We start from the raw sequence: 13,973 nt of genomic DNA, 5'->3' as shown, positions 1-13,973 counted from the left end.
CTGCTCTCACCAAGGCTTGGAGGATTATTTAAGGCTTGGGGGATTTTCAGCCTGGAGGAAGCGAGCACTTGATGATGGCTGAGGGATGATGGCTGCCCTACAGCAGATCTAGATCCTCCAGACTGCTCCTCTTCCACTCTCGTGGTAGCCACAGAGCTGTTGTACAAACTGTAAAACCCCCAAAACCCTTCACAGCCAACTCATCACACAGCTATGGGGACCTCCTGGATGTGCCATCCCAAGTCGTTTGGGGAGTGGCAGAGCGGTCCCACCGGCATGGTCATCAGTACATGGCCAGCAGCTGCACGGTGGCCACCACGCCACACCCTCCCGAGCACCAGGGTTTCCTCCCATCCCTGTAGGCAAGCCAGGCCCTCCTCCTCCTCACCCCTGCAAAGCACATAGCTCCACAAGGATTTTGGCCACCATGGTCCCAGCACTGACCTTAGACCCAGGGGGCAGGCCCATGGATTCCCTAAATTCACACCTCAAAGAGGTGCTGGGAGATGCCTCTCGGGATTGCTGCGGGGTATGACGGGGACCCGGTGCCCTCTCTCTGTGGGCGAGAGGCTGGCTCTCCCGGCTCTCTGCGAGCAAGGAGATGTTCTGGCACTCTGTCACCTAAATAAGCCGCCATTCCAACACAATCGTCAATCCCCCCCTTTATCGGGACAATAAAACATATACTATCATGTTATATGTACAGATCTACATTTTACTGTAGTTACATATTTTATTGCTTTAATAAAAAGATGCGGGGTGTGGATTTGAGCAGTGCTTTATGAAGTTAATTTGTATAAATTACAACAAAGGGTTTTTTAACCATTCTTACTGATGTTCACAAAGCAAGGACTGAAGAGGCCACCACATCCTCTAGCATCCCCGGGGAGCGGAGCCAGACGCTGCCTGTATAATCACACGGCATTGGTACCGCTGCGGCGCCGGGCCGGTGGCAGCGGATGGGGAGGCACACTGAGATAATGCCGTGAACTCCGCAGCCCCGTGCAGCTCGTGTGCCAAATGTGTAGAAAAATAGGTGTTTCCTACATTACTCACTGCAGAAAATATGGGGAACGAAGCACTGCCTACACCAGCGCCTGGCTCCACGCCTCCCAAACCTTTCCTTCCCCACCAGCCCAAGCACAGACACAGACTATGTTGCTCTTTCCCGCATTTCACGGGGTGTTTTCCTATAGGAAAAAGTGAGGGACTGCAGAAACGCGGGCAAAGGGACACGGCTCGCAGCCCAGGCTTGACTCCCCATCGCCACGTCTTACCTCATCCTTGTACTTGGTGATGTAGGAGTAGATCTCGTGCAGCGCACTCATACTGTTGAACTGGCTGAGGTGTAACCGCGACTGCTCCGCCAGGTACGCGCTCATGTCCTGGTCACTGATCGCTGGCATTTTAGCTATATCTGCATAATATCTGCAAGGGAGAAACAGAAGAGTGGGTCGAAAATAGGGACAGACAGAAGGGGACGAGCCCCTGCTGCGACGCTCGCTGAGAACGGCCTCTGGAGAGGCAAGGTGAGGAGCAGCTTGCCTCCAAGCGGTGACGTACCACGATCACCATTATAACGCCGCTGCTCATCGAGAGGTCTCCGAGCACTCTGTGGAGTGGTCAGCATCATTAGGACCATGCTCCCGATGGAGCAGCACCAAGCCCAGCCCAGCCCACCATGCTGGGAAGCCAGGAGCCGCTGCTCTGAGAGATTTCCCAGCCTCTCCTAAACCACACATTTTTCCTCCTTCCCATCCCGCTGGCATGTTTTGCCACCAAACCGCATCCACCAGAATACTCCATGTCCGCAGCCACATGTAAGGCTTTGCTACCGTTCTCCTAAGGTCACCGCGTCGCTAAAGCCAACGATGCCCCTTTGCATTCAATTAAATACTTGGTGCGTGGACACAAGACAAGTTCACATCCAGCACTTGCAGTGATACACGCCTGCGTGGTTATATCGTCCTCAGCAACAGGCATTCAACACAGCCTACGAGTGCCGCTGGCCATGCTCAGAAGTTACCGCTCACCAAAAACCTCAAGGAGCTTTCGTTTTCAGCGAAAACAGAGGTTCTGCAGATATGTCTGTGAACTCAAAGGATCCTGGGCAGCAGAGAAGGTAGCTGATGTCTTAGGGCATGCCTAGGTCAAATGACTTGGTGCTTTTCTACCTTCTTTGTGCTTCTCTGATGGTTGCCACCAGCAAGATACTACCTCACATTTCCTAGAACACCTTAAGATTCGTGCTCACGGCTGCCTCGTTGACGGGCTCCGCAAATACAGAGAAACCCACACACAGCTTACATTGTCCAGAATCGTAGTGGAAAACCAGAATATCCCGTTTCATCAAAACGCAGAAGGGTCAAAGCCTCAGCATCCCGTTGCAGCAGGAGGGTTACACCATGTGGATGCACCAGCAGACTGGCCGCTGAGGTCCTTTTGGAAACCAGGGTTGTGTCCACAGGTCTCTTATTAAAAAAGAAACCTTACTCACAGCAAATGAGCCCTGGCCGCTCCCACCACCTGGAAACAGAGAGTGCCAGTCTCTTCCAGGTTTGCTTTACTCCTCATAACTCCTCCAACTACTCAGTGAAGTTTCCGGTACAGTGATTAGCGTCATTAGCATCATCAGCCAAACGCTGAGGTGGAACACGGCTGAAGCACTTAGATAGGAGCAGATGGCGGCAAGACCACTTGAAGAGATGAATATGAGGATCCACTCCATCCCACGGCGCTGAACTCAGCTAGTGATAAAATACTTGGGCAGTTTTTACAAGGAGGCTCGTTCACACCCAGAAAGTGATGTGAGAGATTTCCTGGATGCTGCCAAGAGAGTCTGAGGTGAGGACCTCTGATTAAACCAGGCATCAGGAGATCCGCTCGCTATGCCACTAGAGAGATCACCCCGAGTGACATCTCCTAAAGCTGGCATTACTTCCACCTGCGCTGAGGAATATTAGGGACAATATGCCCAATGTTCTCAGTTCCAGCCAGCTTTGATTAGCAAAGAAAACCCATAGTGATCCTCCTGGCCACCCTTTAATCCCATAGGTGAAGGGCCCTATGGGGAGGGACTCATGGGAGGTGAACGTACAAGGGAGACCTGCTGAAGAAGAAAGCTTTTGTGGCTGCCGCAACAAGATGTCCAGGTAATATGCAGCAGTTTTACATTCTGGGGTTTATCGTGACACAAAGGATGGCAGGAAACCATCATTTTTCAATACAAGTGTGCATGGCTCGTGCGGACCAAGATCCCAGTCACACCTACCATTTCCAGAGGACACCTGCCACAGCCATCACCCCGGCAGCAGTCCCCTTGGGTTTCCCCAGGCTCCCCACCTCCCAAGCCCTTTACCGTGCTATTCCTGCCTCAGGATGCCCTTTTTTCAGCTGGTGCCTGAACCAAGGCAGCAGGCAGACCTGCTGTTGGGACTAGAAGTCCCACTCAGCCACCCATGCACCGCTCCCATCCTGCCTCTGCAAAGCCTTGCGACCATAACCGTGCCAAAAGGCAGGAATGCTGATTACGCCGTAAATCCTGGCAGCAGAGAAGAGGTAGGAGATGCAGTCACACCCTGCACGGGGCAGCTCTGCCCCCTGCTCAGCTGCCTCTGGGACCGCACCAGCGGTAAGCGATGGCAGGAACATCTGTCACCGGTGAGATCTCCCACCTCCTCCCCAGGGACACAGCATGTCTAAACCAATGCTTCACTCTGGAATGGTTTTATACCTGTTTTCCTCCGGGCATACACAGAGCTGAATATTTTTGTCACAGAGATGGCAAGGTCAGAGAAATTCACCTTACGAAGTTTGTGATGTTTCTACAGGACCCCACTCCAAAGCCCCCCGCAAAGAACTTTCTCCTATTACAATGCAGCTCATCTCTCATCTCAGCCATCGTATTTCAGGGGCATCTTTTCTGCTGATCCAAGCCCTATCTTCCTCGAGGGAAGAAGCTTGTCTTTGTCCCTGCCTGCAGAGCACCAGGCATGCCAGTGGTGCGACAAAAATAACTGTGTACAAGCGAGTATCCAAAGGATGATTTGGGCTACAAAGTCCCACGCCTCCAAATTAGAGAATATGATGCTTATTGCTGCCTGGACATCTTTCATTTGGTTCATTCTGTATCTGGTCTGCTGAAAAAGGGAAGGGTCCTCAGTTAAAAAAAAAAAAAAAAAAAGAGCATGATCTATAGCACAGCATATCAACACAAGGGGAAAGTTGCATCAGCAACCTGAAATCTGCCATTTTTTAAGCTTGATGAAGTCCCACTTTGCCACACAGTACTATGTTAACAGTAGCTCTATTTGGAGGACATCTCCTAGGTTTCTCTCCCAAAAGGATAAAGCTAAACACAGCATTATGCCTGAGCGCATCAATTTGCAATCAGTAGCATTCAAACCCTGAACCTTTAACACTGAATTAATTCAGTGGGACAGAAGGATGCCTCTCATCAGCTAACAGCGAAGGTGGAGGGTGTCGGAAGGAGTCAGGGAACCTGCTCCTCTCCCTGCTCCTCGGCACAGCGACAGCAGCCCGAGCACTGCCTCAGAGCATGTGCTCTCATCAGGATCCCAGGCGAGATGTACAGATGGATGAAAGATGGGAAATGGTAATTTTCAACCATTTCAGCAAAACCTGTGTATATTGTCATGGTACAAAAAAGGTACTTCTCTAGTCCAAGGCTGACTTCTCGCTGCTCTTCGAAAGCAATCAAGGGAGGTGTTAGCAATTCCCTAGCACAGACCAAGTTTTTACAACAGAAAACGTTAGACAACCTGAAAGTGGAGGTTGCTTTTAGCACCCCTTAAGCAAGTCATAAACGGCTCTGTCAAACAGTCTTTGCAAACTCATTCCAGGAGACAATCACGAGAAAGCATCATCTCCCAAACGAGATCACCTTCCGCAAGCGTTAATACGATCCCTCTTCAGACACTGCCAAGAGGAGACCTCCCAAAGACCCAAGTCCCCACACCCACGTACGTCCATTTTAAGTCCTCCAGGTGACGCAAGGAGATATTGCCAAATCTACTCACCTTTCTACCCAGCTCTTGTAGTTGGGGATGTCCTTGGCGTACAGTAGTTTGTTGGAGGGAGAGTCTTTTCCTAGCTTGTGCTCAGAAGTTGAGCAGGAGTCCATGAATGTCTGAGCCACCACGGATAGGCAGGCATCAGTAATACTGTTCTTGTGAATGTCAAACACAAACTGGGGGTTCTTAATCACATTCACCCAAAAACGTAGAGGTAGACTGAGAGAAGAAGGAAACAGGAGTCAGCACCTGAACCGAGCTCTGCGTGGCAGCCAGGGCACATGCATCTCCAGTTGCGGAGGAGCAGCTCCCCATGACCCAGAACTGGGTGGGATGCTTTTCCCAGCACCCCAGGAATGCCACCAACCTGGGGTAAATGGCTGCTCCCCTCTGCCCCATTGCAATAGCATCACCCCCACATGGCCACAGCTCCCCGTGAAGAAATTCCTCAGCACTGCCAACATCTCCAAAGGTAAACGAGGGCAGCGCAGACCTGCAGTTTCTCCAAGGATCCACTCATACTGAAGAGCCCTTGCTGAGCCCCTGGGCCAAACCAGGCACGGTCCCCTTCTCTTGTATCAATAAGCCTGTCTACAGCGCCGTGTGGCATTTCACACATCTCTCCTGTCGGAGGAGGGGGTTAACTGGACTCCTCAAGGGACTCATTAGCACATTTAACACCAAAGGAGAATTTAGGCAGCCTCAGACGCTGGAAATAAAGCTCTCAGCTGTGGAGGTGGGAGGTCTCCTGGTCAGCCACCGACTGGATGTTCGCTGCGTACTGACACAGGTGCCACTCTCCATGTCTCCGTTTCCCAATCCTGCTGCCCCTCTCCTCTCCCAGGAGCATCTCAGGGTCTCCTCCCACCAGAAAGCCTCTCCGCTCTGTCATCCCTCAGCACCAACACCCAGCAAATGCTTTTATCTTAGACAAAACACACTTCATTCCTCAGGACTTTCCTAATGAGGGTACCGGGTGCATGTACATATTTCATTTGTGAAGGGAATGGCCTCAAGAAATTAGCTCCACACGCCGAATTAGCGCCCAGAGATAAGCACAGGCATTAGTATGCAGGAGCCTGCACGCCCAGCCCCTGCGGAGTGGGGCTTTTTTTTCCTCCCTTGCCTTTTGCTCCTTCTTTTAATATAGAAAACCGAGTTATAAATCAGTTCCAAGCACTTCCACACTCTCACATCTCCATTTAAAAATGTTTCTTTTCCTGCCCTGCTAATTGCCAACAGTTACTGAACTATACAAAAGCAATTTGGCTGCCATTTAACAAATGCCAGACACGGGAATGTACGTACCCGTCTCCAGTAACAGCAAGATCAGAGAGATGAAATCAGTGAGGCAGCAGAAAAGAAAAATGCCGGGGGGGGGCTGCGGAGCAGGAGCCAACGCCTGCTTGAGCCCTGGCCCCAGCACAGCACTTAGGGAGGTCTCACCAGCCGCTCCACCCCGCTTTTCAGGGAGCGATTAGCAAAGCCGACGGGCTGGCTCTGCGGGCGAGCTTATGGAGGATGCATACAGGGCTTTACGCTGACTTTGTTAGGGCACGCTTGGCCAAGCGACAGGAGGGAGCATGGAAACACCTTTAGGACAGTCAAGATGAGAATCGGGGCTGGCATCTCCGGGGGAGCCCGGAGGGTGGAGAAGCCTGAGCTGCCTTTGCTCAAGGTGAGACGGGAACAGAGCCGCCGTGGTCCTCGGCCGACTCCAGCCATCAGGGGGAGCGTGGTGCCTGGGATTTGGGGATGGAAGGGCTGAGGGAGCATTGCATTCCTGGGATTTTTTTCTGCTGGAGGAAGGCATGCGAAGGATTTACCCACACCCGAAACACAGAGATATGGGCCTCTCTTGTCCTGGATCATTTCCAGGAGCATATTTCTGCACCCTGTGGGAGGGGTTGGAAGTATCGTTAGCTTTGATATCGTTAGCCCCTCTCCATTACCAGTTACTCTTCCAGGTGTGCCTGACATCGTAATCATTGATCTGATGCTTATCAGCTTGTTCATCCAGGAAATCAAACATGTACTTGATGGCGAGGGGCAGCGCGCTCCCACGATGTGCTGTGCTGAAGATGGTCTCAAACAGGTCATCCACGAATTTCTGCAGGGTGCCCTGAAGAGGAGAAAGAGAGAAGGGTGGCTCAGCAACACCCAGCACCAGCAGAGAAATGAGCTTTTAACTAAAGGTCGGCCTTTAAACCAATTTCACTTCTATTCCTACCACCTGGAAGAGAAGCACAGTACAGTCTGTGTAACCCTACTGGTTCTCAGTGGTTTATACTGGGAAACAGACACTGCAGTGATATCTCCTTCTCTGCACGATCTGGCATGCTAAAAGCATATAAATAAAAGCACCATATAGAGCAAAAAACAAGTGAATGTATGTTATATCATGGTCTTTTTTGGGTCCCATTAAGGTACCCAAGACCTGATGACAGACATCGCTGAACAAGCCCTTGTCCCACGAGGCAGGGAGCCAAGTCAGAGGGGAGATGGCTGCGCCCAGTCTCTGCCATTCTGAGCCACAGCCCTCTGCTCCTCTCTAGGGACATCTCAGACACACAGCACCCGCTCGGCACTAGAGAAGGTTTTGTATGTGCTGAGGGAAGGGAAACCCGCTGCGATGCCAAATGCCCCGGGTAATTACCCTTCCCACATCACTGATTTTGCAGCTTTATCCCAAACGCCAAAGGGGATGCGGCACCTGCCCCAGGGCAGCTCTGCTTTGCAGTCCAGCAGCTTCTCAAGGATATAGGGAACAGTAACAACACCAAAGGGTGCAAAAAGCAAACAGGACAATCCAGTCAAGGGATATTCACTGAGGGTTCTGACACAAACAAAATCACCCCCAGCTCAGGAAAGAGACCAAGAGAGTAGCTCCTCCTGTGCTGAAGCAGCAGGCTAACAAAAAAGCAGTGCTTACCACTTTTGGACAACCCAAATCACTACTTTTCCCCACTCAGATATAAAAAGCCAGGCAGCAGCTCTGCGTCTCTGGGCCATACCTTGGTGGCTAACAGGCGGGTCAGGTAGATTTCGGAGACCATCTTGCTGCCCCGGTCACCCTCCCGCTGGTCCATGTGGTCGTGGTTTTTCACCAGGTGCCAGAGCTTGGTGCCGCTCTCCAGGTCCGGAGTGATCATGGGGGTCCGTGAGCGCAGGCTGTCAGGGCTGCTGGCTGTCCGCAGCATGCTCTCTGCAAGCACCGAGCAGAGGGGGACACTCGTACCCTGCCCACCTCTGCCTCGCCGCCAGCCGCTCCGTCCCCCTTCCCTCCACTGCGGCTTCAGGGCACGTCATGGCCATGAAACAGGAGCTTTGGGATCCAGCCTCTGCAGTCACCATGGCCTGGGAGCTCTGCTGGGACCATCCTCACAGTCTGCCGGGCTGCGTTCAAGCCTGGCTGAGGTACAGGAGCCAGGACCATCGTGGAAGGGTTTCTGCGGAGGTCTGTCCTGCTCGCAGCACGCAGCTGCCAGGATCACAGATGCCTCCTGTGTCAGTCTGAGCCCACCACACCATTCCCTTCCAAACCAAGGCTGACGTGAGCTTGCCAGCATGTTCGCTGGAGTCCTCAACTCTGCTCATTTAAGCACAAAGTGCCTCTGTGCCTATTTTAATTAGATTTCAGGGGAATAAAAGGGAGGGGATCCCTTAGCAGCAGCCATATGACACGTGTCTTTCTCCCCCGAGTCTGACACATTGCAAAGAGAGATGGCTCTGAGGGCATCTGCTCCCTCTCCAACACCAGAAAAAATAGCATGGTGCAGGAGAAGCGGGGGTTTGGAGGACCTTGTTTACGTGAGCCAGTTACAATCACCCGCCCTGTGCCTTGGTCTGCAAGTCCAGCCCAGTGCTGCCGCCCCTGCCCGCACAGCGGAGGATGCCCCTGCGCGCTCACCGTATCTGCTGAGGGACTTGGTGAAGGTGGAGGAGTTGGAGATGTTGTACGCCGAGTTCTGCTTGGGCACCAGGGCTACCGAGGAGCCATCCGTCACCTGGGGGCAGAGATGGCATGAGATGCGATACCGGAGAGGCACAGGAGGAACAGCTCCGCAGCAGGGAGAAACCAGCCCAGGAGGGATGAAACTACACTGCACCCCACCCCAGGGACATCCATTTCCAGCAAAGGAGACCTACGTGTCTACCTCTGCGACAGCTCAGGGGAAAGGGTCAGAACAGGAACGCACCAGAAACCTTGGCATGAAAATGGCAAAGTAAGGTCAGAGCAGGAAAGAGCCCCTCTGAGTCCTGGAGATGCCTCGTTTAGTGCTTCCTTGAATGGAAGGACCATAAACATGGGGCTCAGACAGGGAAGTCCCTGCAGACCTCCTGGCCATGACCCTGCATGAGCAGCATGGTCTGGAGAGCTGAGCCCAGGCCCTCACCAAGCTGAGGAGGGAGAAGAGATGCTCAAGCTCAAAGCAGCTGGTGATTGCTCAGTGCTCTCCACCATGGACAGCCTTACCTGGTAGTGGGCCAGGGTGTTTAGCCTCTTCCAGTCATTGTCGATCTTTGTGGTGACATCTTCATCCTGCAGTATGATCCGGGCCATCCTGCCCTGCCGCCACTCTGTCCCCATGAGGGAGAAGGGCTCATGGTTAGGGCGATAGGACCACAAAGCCGAGGGAAGGGTAGGAGCACGGTCTGGGCATCAACAAAAGAGTGCTCCCACCACCTTCTGAACCCCAGGACTGATGATTGTCAATATGGTGTTGGATGTTTCTAAGTGCTCAAGGAAAGACAGCATCGATTTGACCCTGGCGACCGTTCCCTTTGCTACTTTCCTCTTCATTCTCTTGCCCCTCCTTTAAGAACAGGACTATTAACGCTGTTCTCAACTATTACTGCCCTCCTCGGACCTCAGCCACCTCAAGCCTGCAATCCAGACCACAGCCAGAGCTGAGGAGGCTCCTCTCCCCATCCTCTCTACTGGCAGAACCCACACTCTCGTGCCAGGGGTCCCCACACACAGTCAGTGCCACCAGCACAGCAAAAGCAGACTGGACAAGCACAAATGCTCTGGTCCTTCCAGGTCCCCTCTCCCGTAGGAGATGCAGATTTTCCTGCCTTGAACAGTTTTTTTGGCACTTCTGCTCTTAGTCACATCCCTGCTCCCCACAGGGAAGTGCCTGGCCTCTCTTACCCAGGTCCATGTCTCCGGCTTTGGGTCGCTGGGAATAGGGCACCCCCTTGTAGACAGCATCCAGCAGCTTCTCTTTCACCTGCGTGATGGTGTCGCAGTTCAGCACCTTAACAGGGATCTCTGGGGCGTTCTCATTCTCGGGGTTCACACAGTTCAGGGTCTGCAGAGCACAGGGGGGCAGAAAGGCTCGAGAGGTTGTGATGCACTGGCTGCAAAGCCAGGTCCATGGACACAGGGCTACAGCTGTCTACAGGCCATGTCTTCTCACCTCCTGGGCCGCTGCGGAGTTGCAGCCACATGGCACGTTCCTGCTCCCCCTTTCTCCCCACCTCTCCCCGCCACCCTCAAATCTCCAGCTATTTCCAGAAAGGTAGCACAGTATCAGTGAAGGAATCCTGGGCCAGCAAACCGTGCCCAGCTCACCAAAACCAGTCTAGCCTGAGCGACGCCCGGGCACACTCCACTCCCCTCCCAACCCCACCCCAATGGAGACTGAGGTGGTGAAGAACCAGCTGCAGGCTCAGCCAGGGGAAAGGCCTGGTTTATCATTCAGACAGAGGAGTTGGCTCATATGGGGGAAGAGAAGTATCTCTCCATCTCCTGCAGTAATCTCAGCTTTGATCCCCATCCAACATGAGCCGCTGGCTGCTCCAGGTAACATGTGCTCAACAGCATCTCTGGCCCCATATCTGTCAGGGCCATGAGGTTTGCTGGGAGAGGCATGGGGGGGGGGAATTCAGTTCATGTTTGACTTTCTCAGCTCCATGGCAAGAGCAAACCTTGCCATGCAAAGGCCCCATTTCTGACCCTAGCTGAGATGGGCACCACAAAGGCAGGGCAAGAGGCACCCCAGGGATGCCGGAAAGAAGAACAAGAGACAAACCACTCTCTGCAAAGTACTTTGGGTGCCTCCAAGACCTTGTTAAATAGCTGGACCTAGCAGTCCTGGCAAGCACCACTACCAGTGAGGCTTCTGCTTGCACTAACCAGCATTTTGTAGTCAATCTGCTGCCGGATAAGCTTGTCTTCACTGAGGGAGTAGCGAGCCTCTCCTGTGATGGCATCAATGGGTCCCTTCTCCATCTGCTGCTTGATGGCGCAGTAGAGCATGAAGAGCGGTTCCCCAGCACACTCCTGCAGAACAAGGGATGGAGGAAAGGGAGAGAGAGAGAGGTGAGAAGGTGCCGGGCACCAGCTTTGCCTTTCAAGAACCACCACCGTGTCAGGAGCCTGCTGTAGCCCTGCAGCATCGAGCCCCATACGCAGCTGTATAAAGAGTCTCCAGCCCTTGCTCAAGACCACAAGGAAGGGGGCACATGGTAAAATTGGTCCCATGGAGGAACTCATTCTCTCCTTCCAAGCCCACTGGAGATTGTTCTCTTGTCTACCAACCCCTAGGCTCAGCTTCCCAGAGTTTCCAGGCACTCCCCAGTGAATTCTTCTCATTCTACAGGCCAAAAATGAGCTAAAAAGGTTAAGCTCCGGGCTAGTGAAGAGCAGGTTGGGTCTGGGAACTTTGTGTATGGGATACAGCCTATCTTTTGAGCTGGCCCAGCCAAGAGAAGCACCTGAGGACTGGGAAAGGCACGCTGTAGTGGGACAGCCTGGGGGCTCTTGCCCAGGTATCACGATGCAGTTCTGGCATCTGCCAGGAGCCCAGTCTCATATGAGAGAAAGTCAAAGGAGGTTTCTCCATATGATGGCTGGGCACAGCCAGCCAGATCCACTGGGAAGGAAAAGCAAGAGAGCAACTCACTGACAACCCTACCCTGAGTCTCCAGCTGATGGAGGGGACCAGGCAATGAGGTTTCCTGCAGTCAAACCACTTGCCACCTACATGGCCCCACTGCCAAACCCCTATAGTCAGGCCAGCCTTAGCCACCAGGCAGAGCCACATCAGCATCTATCTCACAGGTGGGAGGAAGGGAGAGGGAAACTGGACCAGGTGCTTCACCCAAAGATGCTGGAACTGCAGTGACCCAGGAGCAGCAAAGGACCCAGCAAGGGTTGGAGGCACCAACCAGCCTGGAGCCATGAGTTGGCATTGGGGGGCTGGAAGTGGACACCCCTTTATCACCTAGGGCCCAAACCTCTCCCCTGAGCTGCATCCCAGTGAGCCCTTCCAGATACAGGCATTAGCCCTAAGGGAGAAAAAAGGGTACAATGGGAGCAGAGAGGACGGGGAGAAGTCCCACCAGATTTTACCCCACCCGCCCTCGCCCCTCCCTCTCGGCCGCCTCACAAATAAATTGTACTTTGGTGCAAAGTGCGGCTGCTCTCCCTGTCACCATATGCTGTTAGCATCTCGTTAGCATCTGCGGTAATTAAAGAGACAGCTGCTAACGAGCAGGAACAGGCATACATCATCCCCAGACCTTCCAACAACACGCATGTCTTTGAAATTATGTTTCATTTGCAAACTTGGCTTCATTAAGTCAGCTTGAAAAAGTGAGAGACCCAAGGTGGGTGCTACGCTGCGCATCACCGGCCGCCCGGCAAGGCGGGAGTGCCAGGCTGGCCGCAGAGCGGTGAGCCCCCGGCGGCTCCCACGGCACCCCGAGCCCACCCCTCCGGCCACGGTGGCATGACTTGTTTCTTTCGGCTGCTTGTAAAAACTCCTTGTAAAACTTCCAAGTCTGTGGAAGTGGTGTGGATAGAAGATAGCCTGGAGCGGGATTCCTGCTCACATCTGGCACAGCTGCTCCCGTCTCAGCCCACAGATTTCCCCTCTCCGGCGAGGCATGGTTGCTGCCCCGCCCGTCTGCAGCGTTGTGCCCACCTCTGGGGATCCCCCACCAAGAGAGGTCGGTTCAGCCCTTCCCACACTGGCAGTCCGGCTGTGCTTCGGGCACCACAGCATCACCTCCTCTGCTCCTCGGGCATCAGCCGGGCTGATGGGGAATAAATCTCTTTTTGGATGCTGGTCCTATGGCTTCCCCAGAGGGATGGAGGCATCAGTGGTCCTGGTGATGGATACATCACTCCTCCAGCACCATGCAGGTTTTGGGGGGCTCCTACAGGCCCCAGGATCCTCATCTCCTTCTGAGCTGTTGGGTGCCCTAATGTCAACCGAAACAGCCCCTCTGCCCTGTCCCCCTGACTCTATGAATCCTGCACATTGCAGCTTGGCTTCCCCACCTGTTCCACATGTGGGTCCTACCCTTAAAATGCAAAACCTCACTCCCAACCTCACTGTCCCCACCAGCTCTTGAGGACGGGGGCTGAGATGCTGCTGTGGGTCACAGCTTACTAAGCCACAACAGATGAGGATGGTTTAGGGCTCATTCCTGACAGAGACCAACAAAACGAACAGGGACCGCAGAAACCAGCGCCAGGCCGTTGCCTCGAGATGATCTCCATCGGGTGAGATACAGGAGGGGACCGCTGAGATGGGGCCGGGCGGCTCCACAGGTTGATGGAGGGCAGCCTGCCCCCAGACGCGGCCGTGCCCACACTGCCAGCCCCAACGCAGTTTGCTCGCTGCTGGGGGCCTGAGGGGGACTTTGGGGGGCTCTCCATGCCAGCCGAGCCGGAGGAGGGCGACTGCAAACACCCCCACGCATGCACACGTCAGTAGATTGGGAGCAGGCTGAGGCAAGCCAGCTAACGCTCAAACTGTCTTATTGACTAGATCTAGCTCATCAGGCACCTAATATCGTGCATTTTTCAGCACTTGTCTCGATTTATCCCTCTCCCTTTCCCCAGGGTGTCTCATTAAGCGTCTGATAAATGCGACTACAGGGTCCCTGTGAAAGTGCCAGCCCTCGCTGGCTCCCCACGCTGCT

General features: G+C 53.7%; 1 protein-coding gene across 3 annotated transcripts in view; it reads right to left on the bottom strand.

Annotated features, from left to right (window-relative positions):
• The window catches only part of PLXNA1 (plexin A1), a 120,760-nt gene that overhangs the window by 2,725 nt on the left and 104,062 nt on the right, over positions 1 to 13,973 (bottom strand). For all 3 annotated transcript variants that reach the window (XM_087744426.1, XM_087744427.1, XM_087744428.1), the window contains exons 24-31: positions 11,176 to 11,322; positions 10,189 to 10,348; positions 9,511 to 9,614; positions 8,944 to 9,040; positions 8,048 to 8,238; positions 6,986 to 7,155; positions 5,040 to 5,252; positions 1,278 to 1,428 (exon numbers count right to left, since the gene is read on the bottom strand). In XM_087744426.1, the coding sequence (XP_087600552.1) occupies positions 1,278 to 1,428; positions 5,040 to 5,252; positions 6,986 to 7,155; positions 8,048 to 8,238; positions 8,944 to 9,040; positions 9,511 to 9,614; positions 10,189 to 10,348; positions 11,176 to 11,322 (1,233 nt within the window). The remainder of the gene's footprint in view (positions 1 to 1,277; positions 1,429 to 5,039; positions 5,253 to 6,985; positions 7,156 to 8,047; positions 8,239 to 8,943; positions 9,041 to 9,510; positions 9,615 to 10,188; positions 10,349 to 11,175; positions 11,323 to 13,973) is intronic.

Source organism: Nipponia nippon, unplaced genomic scaffold, assembly GCF_047370975.1.
Source record: "Nipponia nippon isolate SJK-2023a ecotype South Korea unplaced genomic scaffold, ASM4737097v1 scaffold_9, whole genome shotgun sequence".
Classification (NCBI taxonomy): domain Eukaryota; kingdom Metazoa; phylum Chordata; class Aves; order Pelecaniformes; family Threskiornithidae; genus Nipponia; species Nipponia nippon.
Note: the sequence above shows the minus strand (reverse complement) of the source record. Positions and strands in the feature narration are given on the sequence as shown.